Raw genomic sequence first — 12529 nt, 5'->3', positions numbered from 1 at the left:
GCAGAGCCAGAGACTCTCAGAGACAGTGCAATTCATGAGCGCTTGGTGGTTTGGGATGGCCACTATGGTAACTCCTTCCATTACAACTCCTCAATAAGCCACCGCTGTTGTGAAATAAATTTAAAAGAAAAAAGGCAATACTACCTAAAGATGATGAACAAAATGGCTACTTTCAAAAAAGGCATGATCACATTTTCAGTTCGCATAGCTGACTCTGAATTTGGTCGAACCCTTTTGGGGTCGAGTGTTGGGCTACTTGTGTAGGTGGCACAATCTGTGGTCAGTTCTAAAACTGGACAGTCCCTCCCTTTTGTCAGACCATCAAAGGGCAATGGGACAGCGTGTGTAGTAGAAGAGTTTGGTTTAATGCTGCGACCCTCCCTGAAAACCCACCCATTATAAACATTTGAACACAGTCGCTGAGGAAAGGGAAACATGACCTTATTCATTCTTTGAAAAGCTTATACAAATGAGTGAAGGATATAAGGGGAAGGGGGGGGGGTATCCACAGACAGTCAGAGAATAGCCAATCAAGAAAAAAGGGTGGGGGAGGAGGGGGGGGGCAGATGCATTTCTCCTGAGAACATGTCATATCTCAGGGACGAGGAGGGGAAGCAGGGGCAGGCGGGGACAGAGGGAGGAGAGACGGGCGTTCGTTCTTCTCACGTCAGCAAAGCTTTCTCCAACAACTCATGGCCACTTCTCAGGCACTTTTCTTCCGTTTCAGCTTCAGAAAGAGCTGGCGGGTGGCGTGGTCAACCTCTTTCCGATATAGACTCTGAAAAGAAGGTACACAGACACAGAGCAGTTACAAATCACTGTCAAGCACTGCAGCATGGGAATTTGACTTATAACTCAAACATAGTGAAAAATGTGGTGATTTACCACAAAAGGCATGCAAGGCATTTCCTTGTCAACAGCGAAGAAAAAGAAAAAAAAAAAATGCTTAACCTCTTGCCAATACCCTGATCCGAGGTCAGGAATCATCTTTCAACTGGTGAACTTGCATTCATTTTTCTGTCTTTACCTTTCAATGGATTCGTTAAAAATAGCTGGATGTGAAGCCAGTGGTTTCCAAACTGGGGGACATTTTCCCCTGCATTGTTTTTGACTTGTCATACACAGGCGTCGGCAAAATTGGCAAAAGAAGGCTTGTGTTATAGGGCACTTCTACTCCATTACTCTTACGCAAATATTAGCTCTACAACAGCTAATTTTCCAGTTGGCTGCCATTAAACAACTGCAGAAGAAGAGGGCGCAACAAGATGATGTAATCAAAGAATGACCAGTTAAACCTCAGACAACCCTGTCTCACCCACATGAATACAGCCGTCATTAATGTTGCTGGTTACACCTGTGCTTTTCCTGCTTTGACACATCCAAACGTTCACCATGAGAAAGGTCTAAGAGTTGAATCCAATTCATTTAGAAAAAAATACAGAGAAACGAGAGTGCTTTGATGCTAACAAGCTACATACTGTATTCCAAGCCTATCTAATATCTATAAAAACTAAGTATTCTAAAATGTGTTGCGTTAACTACAGAATTTAACCAGTTGTCTTATATTACAGCATATTGCAGCTTGCCATGTATACAGTAACACAGATTAATACTAATTTGATACAATAGCAATTTTCTTTTTATATATACTTTCACTTTCTTAAGTGTTTTTTTTCCTTTGAATGTAAGTATACTGTATGACATTATGATTTTGAAACTCAACAGTAGTATGAGGGGATAATTATTGATATAGCTTTTGATACTTGGTACCAGCCAAACTAATATATAAGCCTATATATCAGTATCTATCTACACAGAAACTAAAATAACCCATAAACCCAGCACTATAGACCATCGGGTAACACTAAGAAAAAGGGAAACTCAAATTTGTATATAAAAGAATTATGATGAAATAAAAATTAACAACAGTGACTCATTATGTCACCATATAAACCTGTGAATGGCTGACAGGGACGCTGCTTTGATCTTGACAGGTTTGCTAATGACACTCTTTGCATATTGCATCGTGTCCAAGAAAAGACTGCTGTCTCAGATATCACTGCTGTGACATTATGTGACTGAGGAGCCAGGATTAATGTAAAATGTGTTATTACAAACATGGAGTGCCCCAGGGAGTGTCGGAGCTCACTATGAGAAAGCAGGTGTACAGCTTTTCAGTCAGCAGCTGCTCTGTCAGTTTGTCAGACCGACACACAGCTGATGTGTCTGCAGCTCTACAGCTCCCCCTGCTGGGGTTTGTGAACAACTAGGAAATATTAGTCAGAATAAAATGAAATTTATGTTTCATAAATGTTAAATAGACTGCACTTATATAGTGCTTTGTAGTGTAGTCTTTGACCTTCGACCTTAGATAAACTACAAGAAGTTGTCAACTTTTGGCTTCAGTTCACAGTTTTAGTGTTCTGTGTAAATACTGGTTTCACACTCTGACAAGAATACATTTCTGATCAAGTAAAACGGCAATCAGTTCATTAAACTCCTGTCAGTCTTGATGTAAACTCATTGTGTAGGTGATCTGCGGTGTTTCTTACCCCAGCCCCAGAGCGAGGATGTGTGATAGTAGCAGCGAGGGGATGAAGACTTTGAGGAACTCGGCGGAGAAGATGCCTCCTTTCTTCATGGCCCCAGTCTTCCTCATGCTGAGTGTTACTGAGCGTCGAGGGTGGCGGAAATGAAACTCCCTGCACAAATCACAGGCACTTTAGACACAGAGCAGTTGACTGACAGCCTGACAACCAAGGTAAACACACCCCCACCTCACTGTGGTTAAAAGCTTCTGCAATGAGAATATGCTTCCTTTCTCTGTTGTCTACGTTTATACATTGAAAACCTTTTGTGTTTTGGATGACAGCTTGTAATAATCGTAATGGACAAATAATTAACTGATTAATTAATGATGGCAATATTCATTAATTTTAACGCTACAGTCATTTTCAAAGCTTCCAGTAAGACACCAATTACAAGAGCTGAAATTAGCTATGAAGTCTCACTTTCTATTGGAAGAAAAAAGTATTGAAGTGGGGTTTCTAGAAAGATGCTGGGCGAACAGTTCCTCTCATTTCCTTACAGTCAGTCTTTTAATTGAGGTCATAATTTAGCAACCATAAGAGCAGCTACATATTTAGACACTTCAGTCATTGGTTATGGTGGCTGCTGCATGAGAAGAATGAAGGAGAGGAACTCCAGGCCTTAGGCCATATATGTCTGAGCCTTTAGCAGCACAGAGAGCTGATGATTACGTTGCTACAAACTGACACCCAAACACACAGATCTGACCCATGTTATTGCTACTAACCCTTGGTAGACTGGCTTGACAAAGCTGCGGGTTTTATGTAAACAGAGAGGCTGGGTGGGAAGCCCAAAAGTATGACATAATTTCACTATGTAACATTTGCCTATATGCCTAAAGAGCAATATTGAGCCATCAGTTTTTAGACACAAGTGATTTTTTTGTCAAGAAAGAAATAATGAAAGATAAAATGTAAATAACTTTCTCCAGATTTTTGTGACATAAAAGGCCAAACATTTGTAAAAGAACAAATCTTCAACTCTTCAAAGGTTACATTAGCATCAGCTTCAAAGACAATTTCTGCCAATTGGCTTTACATTTGTGCATTAGACCAACTTTATTACCATAATGACTAACCACTTTCACAGGACAAGCAGCTGTGTGTGTTCAGTTGCCATAGAAACATTATGCTGATGTTTACCGAGTTGAAACTTACTTGGGGGGAATGTTTTCTGGTCGACTAGACCAGTCAGCAACCCAGTCTGCGTCCTTCATTAGGATGTCCATGTCCCTCTCCTTGTCCAAGACATCCTCTTCTGACTGAAGAGAGACACACACACACACACACACACCCTCTCCACGACACACCCTTCTCTGTGTGTAGACACACACACACACACACACACACACACACACACACACACACACACACACACACACACACACACACACCTTTCAGGACACTTCTTGTACAGTATATTTGTGCATGTATGTGCCACCGACACAGAGACTCATTCTTAAATCAGTTTTTCACTACAGAAAAATACACAAAAAGATTTAAAAAAAAAACAAGATTTTTTCCGAGAGTGCACAGAGAGAGGTCAGAAATAAAAGAGTGAAAGTCATGGTGACAAGGCATGCTGTGTAAAAGAACCAATAATCCCCACTGGGTGCAACAGCCATCGCCATAGAAACTAAAGGCAGGCAGCATCTGTCATTCACATGTGCACACACACCACTTCAGGGCCAGTGGTTCAGGTTGCCATGGCAACAGACTGATGAGAACCTGAGAGGCGAACAAGCTCTTACTTGGCTGTCTCTTCTGCCGGTCACATCCACGTCGAAGATGATCTGTCCATCATCCTGGGGACTGTGGGGCCGTGGAGGGCTGCAGGTGAAGTCAACAACAATATGTCTCAACTCAAGACTTCCTTTATGTAAATTCTCATGAGGGAATTTATAGGTTTTATGATATGGAAAATATTTGTTGCTGATTGAATGACAGACGTACGATGCAATCAGGTGACTGAAAACCTCAAACGTAGTTCAGATCTAAAATTGAACAACCAGTCAGAATATTACGATATTAGAGAAAGAATATTAAACGAAAGGTAGCCATAGCAACAGTGCCATGGGTACAGGCTCTGTTCCCAGTTAAGCCATTAAGGTTTATCAGAGTACTGCAAAACCTTAAAAATATATAACCGAGGTGTAACTGACAGAGAAACACCTTTTCTCCTCCTCGTCTGACATTTTCATAACGTAATTAAGTTGAGTTTTCCATTTGATTTATTTATGAGTCCACATAATAAACTGAATTCAAGAGACAACAGGTTAAAGGAAGAACTCTTATTTTCCAATATAGTCCAAAGTTGATGGCCAAAAACACTTAACATAAAATTAAACTGTAAAATCTTTAATATCTTTACTTAATACTTCTGGCTACATTATTTATAGTCATTAATAGTCAGCACTAGTCTCTGTGGAACAGTCCTATCGAGATCAGACAGGCAGCATCATTAAACTATTCTTAAAATACTTTATCGGAATGTTTTTGTGTTTACAGACAATTTATATTTTTGTGCAACTTCATTTCATTACCCTCTGTTTTATGATCCCTTTGTTTTTCTTTTGTATGTAATGGCTGTTTTTTTAATTCACCTTTACTTTCTGTTTGTTTACTTTATTATTATTATTTACTTTATAACTTTGTTAAGAAAAGTACTATATAAATAAAGTTTATTTTTATTATTAGTGATCAATTAAACAATGACCATACAATTAATCAATGAATATAAATTCTCCGTCTCCACCATCTCACATCATTAAGCAGTTGGGTTTTTACTGGTTGTTTGACAAAAGAGTAAGTAAAGTCCAACTGCTCCTGCACTCTGACCTCTCTGATGAAATGTGTACTGAGGTGTGTGTTCCAGAGGGATAAGTAAAGAAAACATTTTCCTAAGTACTTCTGTGCCATATAACACTTGGATTGTTCTTAAATTGTTCAGACAGTGTCATGCTGGTTGTGTTGGTTGTGTTCATGCTTATTTCAGAGCATCTTGTTGATTCAGTGTTCTTGGCTCAAATGCTTGAAAACATCCTCAGGTGACTCACTGACAGCTGACTTCCCTGCTCTCTGATAAGCTCTGCTTTATCGCAGCCTCACTGATTACACGCAAACACATGATATGGCTGCGACCTCAAGGCTTTTTCTAACATGCTGAATAAAATGGGAGGCATGCTGTGACAGAAGACGTCATTTTATTTTCAGAAGCCAACTCAACTTCTGAGCAGCTGTCAAGTCAAAGCTGACTCAACATGGTGAGAGTGTAATTATGACACTCTTGGTCTATGAGGTCATTTCATTTTTCCACTGGAATAATGAGGAAAGTTGAGGATTTTGAGAAGCTATAACTCCAATATTTAACACCTCCTATAAAAATGTTTTTACATTACAGCTTCTCCAGTGATGTTTTATTGGATTATTAGCAGATGAACAGCCACCTGGGCATCCAAGAAGAGTTATCTCTCAGGAAAGCTACTCAACACTGCAGTTTTCTCTGCATTTGCATGATCATCTTTTTCATTGAGGTTATGGTAACTTCAGCAAGAAGATACTGTTTGTAGTTCAAATAGCCATAGAAAGGAAAGGGAACAAATGGGAGATGAAGCAAATGAGCTAATGATTACAGACGAGGTGTAAAAAAAAAAAAGAAATAAAAGTACAGTTTGCATTGGTATGCAACAGTACTTACATTTAAATTAAAATTTTAACTGGATTTTTGTTGGATTAAAAACAAAAAATAACATGCTGTACCTACAACACAGCACAAACAGTAGTTCAGAGATTAAGAGCTGGAAGGTCTAGTGAAAGTTGGCTTTATGACCACATGTGGTTCAGTCACAGCCTACAGACTTTTAACTACATAGATGTTTCCATTATATTGCTGCTAAGACATAACGTGAAAAATACATGTGATTATATGTAAATCCATTCCATTACTTTTCTACTATTACACCCTCGATGGAAAAAGAGGGGCAGGGTGTCAGGGTGTTAACAAATGGAGACACTAGATGCTAAGGCGGAGTTTCTTAACATCCCAGAGCTTTACATCAGATCCAGGGTTATAATTAAGTGATTTTGTTTTGGGGTCTAAAATCAACAGTGTTGTTGGGTCTTCTGAAACAGGCAGCTCCAAACTGAGTGAAAGTCAAGAGGAGACGAAAACCAACTTCACCACATGTTCTAATCTTCCACAGCTATAAACACAGGCATGTGTGAATCCAAGACCTCGTGACTTTCTCTGAAGTTTTCTCTTGTGGTGGAAAATCTCATGACCTCATCTGTACTTACATTAACATGACTAACTTTTTGTATGTGTTATTTATGCATTCACAATAACATGAGTTGCATTCAAATACTTTTCCCATTAACTTCAAGGAGGTCAGAGATCAGGTTCAGATATGTAACCTAACCCCCTGGAGGAACTGGGGGCTCGCATCTTCTCAGGGTCCCTTCAGCGGGGCAAATTAGGGTCAGTTTTGAAGAAGTGAGTCGAAATACTTTCAAAGGATTTTTAACATTACCTGTCGCAGGAGGAGTTGCTGCGGCTCGACTCGTGCTGGGCATCCAACAGGATCTTCTCCATGTCTCCGTTGTGGATTGAGGATGAGGACGGGACGTGCTCCAGCCCCCCTACCATGGCCTCCTCTTCCTCCACCTGAGGGAGGGGCAGCAGGCCCGGGGCCGGGCCGCCTGTGGAGGGTGACTGGGCCGAGCCAGCTGCACCTCTGTTCATCTCCAACTCCACCCAGGACCCTGTGGAGAGAAAGGGTTTAATTATTTTCAAACGCAGACATTTAAAAAAAAAAAAAAAAAAAAAGATCAGTTTAAAACATTTTTCCTGCTCCAAGAAAAACTGACCACCATTACACAACATCCCCTTGCAACAAGTGGATGGGAAACTGGGGCAAAATTCAGAAGGTTACGAATATGTACCAGAAAACTGAGTAAGAATATATATATTTTAAATAAAAAGAAAAAAAAGGAATTACTACTACAAATGAGTTTCAATTCCAAATGACATTTAAATCCTATTTTCACCTGGATTTTGTACAACTGTTTTGTCCACTTGGTTTATAAACCAAAATTAAGCTATTATACTGTATTGTATTAAAGATGAAACTTTGAAAATGAATGAAAATATTTTCAAAGAAAATATTTGGCATGGCAGTCAACTTCATTACAAAGTGATGTTTCAACTGAGTGGACTGTTAATGTTGTAATATGTGTACATTAAAAGAGTTTCTCAGTTTAAACATGTCTGGATACAAATGTCAGGATTGCCTGATAAGACAGAGCCAGTGGAAAGTAATGGCAATAAACCATTAGGCCAATATCCTGTTCAGAGCAATAAGCCAATATCCTGTTTAGATCAAGATCTGATATGTCTCAAGGAGCAGGCTCTTTGCTTACATTACCACTAAAATTATTAGTGTGAAAATGAGGTGTCATTTAACTGTTTTTTTTTTTTTTTTTGGTGTGTATTAACACCATTTTGGTAACATTCCCAGAATAATAACCTGCCTGAGAAGCACACTGCTCACCTCATCTTAAGTTCTGTTTAAAACCACTGATGTTCATTTTTCACTGTTCATATGTTTGATCCTATCAGGAGCTTTCACAAATAATTTCACTTTGAGCTGGCACTGAGTTCCCAATAGACATTTTTACTGCAGACATTTTGACTTGTCATAGCAGAACAAGCAAAGGTGGAACTAATAATACCATAATTGATCATAAGAGTGGGCATGAAACTAAAGACACACCTACCCTACCATCATTATATTGATTACACCTGTGCTTCTGATGGTTTAGCGTGTTAAGATATCTGCTGTGAAAAAAGCCCTACTGTCTTTTTGTTGAAGAATAAGAATTACAATTTTTGTCTGTAGTGACACTATTAGTCTTATTTTCTTTAGTTCCAGAATGCTAGATTTCTGACACTGTCTGAACTACTAATGAGAGCAAAGAAAGCTATAGTTTGATCCTGGAAAGACCTTTTTCACAGCAGACATTTGACAAGCACAGGTGTAACGGATAAGATTAATGATGGCTCTTTTCAGTTGTTAGTGTCCTGGTGAGCTAGTGCACACAATAAAGAGGCCCAGGAACTGTCACACCTAAATGGATTTACAACCATCATTGATATTAATTGTGCCTATGCTTTTCCTGCTATGACATGTCAAAACATCTACCTCTTGTCAAGCAGAAGACAAATAGGGGGGATGCAAAAGAGAAGGGTGATGTCAAAATGATTTTCTGATCGCACTGATCACACAACAAGATGGAGAGCTTGAGACTGTCAGTCAAAGAAGTTCAAGAGTAAAGGTCTATTTACTGCTGTGTGATGAAAGGGCAGTAGAAATGCCTGCCTGTGTATGTGCTGTGGGTTCTTGCAGACCTTGACTGTGATATATGATGCTCTCCCTGTTTGTACGTGAGCTCTGGCATGGACTGGCAGCTGAGGAGGCACAGCATGCCAAAGCTGGGTTACAAATACAGAGGAGGGGCTGGTTATCCAGGGCAAGAATTTGGAGAAAGGGGGAAAAAAATTCTAATATATGTCATTATGCAGCTTTAAAAACACTTTCTCCTTCTGTCTTCAACAAAATAAAAAGAGGAATGCCTCCTGAGCAGGTCACATGACCCCATAACAGTAAGTAAACACCATGTTCGCATGAGCATTCAGGGGACTGTATTTCACAGGCATCAGGCCAGCTATACCCACTACCCAAGCGGTGCCCGCCCCCACCCCAAAACAGGCCTCGACTCAGCACTCACACTCATCCCGCGGATTACATGGCGGACCGCGAGCCAAGCTGCTGTCGACAGCCCATTGTCTCTGCCCCGTGGACTAAAACCACGTTGCCATGGAGCCGACGCTTCCGAACATTCTGGCCACAGAACCGTTATCAGCTGCCGGGTGGTTTAGAGGAGGCAGACATGATGTGACCTCTTTGATCCACTGATGCTGAGGCTCAGACGGGAGGGAGGAGGGCTGAGGCTGCCTCTCGCCTGAAGATCCAGGTATTAGATAAAAATGTTTATGACACTGGTGTTAGAGTTCAGGGAAACGCTAAAAATAACACACTCTCAGATAATAGCACACTGCTGGCCTCTCCATCTGATAAGTGCAAGGTCTTATTGTCCCTAAAGCTATGTCACAGCATGTACCATTACAGTGTATACATGTCCTGCTGCACCAATGCCACCAAAAAAGTCTGCTGTGGATTTTATAGTTCGTAAGTTATTTTGGCTCAGTCAGATGTAATACCAACTGCTAAGTTTTTCAAAAATGGTATTGGGTTAATGTTGCAGCAAGGGATTATGGGGCCCCTGACAAATTAAAATCGCTAATACTTCTGCAGTATTTACAGGCCTTCTCCAACCAGGTTTTTCAAGATATAACAGATTAGACTAGCGTTTCTAAACGGGGGAGATACAGCTCCACATGGGGCCTTTGGAGAACATTGGGGGCTGCTGGAAACAAAATTTTTTAAAGGGAGTTGAGGTGTTCTTCAGGGATGTTTGTTTAAGGTGAGTTTACACCAAATCTTCACAATGAGACAAGCTGAAACCTGCAACTATTTGCAGAAGAATGTGATCTGCAACACTGAAATATACCAGTTTACACCAATGCAACTAGACAACGTTAATTGTGTCGTTTCCATAGCAACGACTCTTTACTTCAGAGATACGAGTATCATCTATAAAAATTTCACCAATAAGGCGTTTACTATGTCAACTCAGGAAAACCAGTGGTCTTTTCCTTGGTATTCCCTGTGGAGAAAATTAAGAGTTTCTTCCTCTTTAAAATATTTGTACCTCTGGAGAACACATCGTCAACGCTGTGTTATTGCTGTGGTTACAAATTTACAAGAGCGACACCACACACAATTCAATTGCCAAAAAGTTACATGCTGCATAATATGTGGCATATCTGTGTGTTTTTCAACATATCAGTATAAGTATAATGACACAGAACAAGAAAATTGTTGCCAGTATTGTATCTAATATCTTAGCTATGGATTCACACCTTCTCCCACTAATGCACAACTTCCAGTGTGTTTATTGTGTGAACGAGTGTTTTGAGGCCATGACAGTCTATTTTGTTCCCGGGAAACTAATGATAATGATATTCCAACTTAAATAAAATCTGTTATTTGGCATACAATGATATGTTTTTTCATGATACAAAACAAAATAATAGTCATAATAATGAATAGAATATATTAATAAATACACTGTATAACATAAATAATAAGGAGGATAAGAATAAGGATAAGAATAATACACAGAATAATAATCAACATTAATATTCAGCTAAGACAATTAGCCTACTTTTTTTTTTTTTTGATGGGGGGGCAGTAAGGGTCCTGGATAATGGATAAGAGGCGCTGGCCCAAAAAAGGTTGAGAACCACTGGGTTAGACTGCTCTAAAATACACAACAGGACTGCCAGACTTGAGCAGAATAAAAGCAACACTTGTTGCTTTTCATTTCATACAACAGGGGGGAGATACAACTAAACATGCTGCTGAATGCACAAATGACAAACCAGGGTAGAACATTATCACTAAGCACCAGCCAAATGCTGACAACTTGCTTCATTTTTAAAGAGATGACTATCCACTGCTGGCTACCCAATCACATGAAAAATTCTGTCTGTTAAATAAGAAAAGGGGCTGGAAAGTTTGATTCCTGTCCAGATTGTGGCTTTCAATCCACCAGCCTACATGTTCCTTCTCTGCCGTGTGCTTTAACACTTTCCCCACCCTCCGCACGTCCAAAACGTCTGTCTCCTTGTCACTGTGGCCATAAATAGCATGCCAAGTCATGCCCCCCCCCATAGTGTGGTAAAAGTTAAACCACAACAGCTTTCTGAGGCCCCTGAGTCAGTGTAATAAACATGCCTTTGTTTACGTCTCTATGGCCTATGAAAGCCGAGGTCTTGTGTGTATTCTATACCACTTACATAACTGAGGGTCCATGCCGTATATTTCTACACAGATGGACTTCTGCTGTGAAAAGACTGTGTAAAATTATATTCGTCAAATGCTAATTGAACTAGTAATCTATTTAGAAATAAACCGTAATTACTTTGAAATTGATTATTTTAACATAAGTGTTGGTACTCCTATATGGACTGAACCCCAAAAATAAAATACATAAAAGCCTGAATGCAGACATAACGTTGAGATATCTACGCTGGCCTCTGTTGTTTACAAGAATTTCACTAAGTGTACAGTACAGTAACTACGTGTAAATTGTCAACATCTCTCTGTCCCCATATTTGTCGATTCTGACGACTTCTACCATCTCGCCTTGTTGACGGCCCTTAAACCCTCCTCCACCCCTTCGCGTGAATCGCTGATTGGCTTACTTGCCTGTCAGTCAAGCCTGTCGAAACGCCATTGGTGCGCCCACTGTCAATAAACACACGGAACATAGCGTTCTCACTCCTCCCCTTTCGATGTAGCTTCGGCGAGAAAAAAAAACATTTACAAGCAAATTAAACTACCTTTAACGATTAAAAGCTACCAATAAACGTATTCTAAACATACAGCGGCGTACCCCGACACATGACCCAGCGAGAAAATACACTGACAGGCTGGTCTAGTTCAGCAATTTGAAAATGTTTAGCTTACCATTTAGCCCAGAGTCTCCGTTGTTGTCTGTAGAAGTACTGTTAGCAGCGTTGGACATCTTCGTGCCTGGTGAGCAGGGCGGGTTGCATAAAAGGCTCAAGTCAGTGCAAAACGCGCACCAACTTATCTGCACACATTCAGACGTGCGATAGTACAACTGACCCGCGTCGCCTGGTACCCCGTTTCTTCAGTGACCGGCTAGCTAAAGCAAGCTAAAGCACTGCCGTTTGTTTTCGTCCGTTAGCTGGTCTGAAGGCAGCAGCCGCGAGCCGCTCAGACCTTCCCGGA

General features: G+C 40.3%; 1 protein-coding gene across 1 annotated transcript; it reads right to left on the bottom strand.

Annotated features, from left to right (window-relative positions):
• Positions 1-547: 547 nt before the first annotated feature.
• LOC111238475 (BCL2/adenovirus E1B 19 kDa protein-interacting protein 3-like) lies at positions 548-12529 on the bottom strand. Its single transcript, XM_022768009.1, has 6 exons — positions 12242-12529; positions 7118-7349; positions 4340-4418; positions 3747-3850; positions 2553-2702; positions 548-778 (listed from the first exon to the last, which is right to left on the bottom strand). Exons 1-6 carry the CDS (start codon positions 12297-12299, stop codon positions 730-732), a joined length of 672 nt encoding a protein of 223 aa, XP_022623730.1. The 5' UTR covers positions 12300-12529; the 3' UTR covers positions 548-729.

This window comes from Seriola dumerili, unplaced genomic scaffold (assembly GCF_002260705.1).
Source record: "Seriola dumerili isolate Sdu_G_001 unplaced genomic scaffold, Sdu_1.0 BDQW01001387.1, whole genome shotgun sequence".
Classification (NCBI taxonomy): Eukaryota; Metazoa; Chordata; class Actinopteri; order Carangiformes; family Carangidae; genus Seriola; species Seriola dumerili.
The sequence above is the reverse complement of the archived record's forward strand: the minus strand, read 5'-3'. Positions and strand labels throughout refer to the sequence as shown.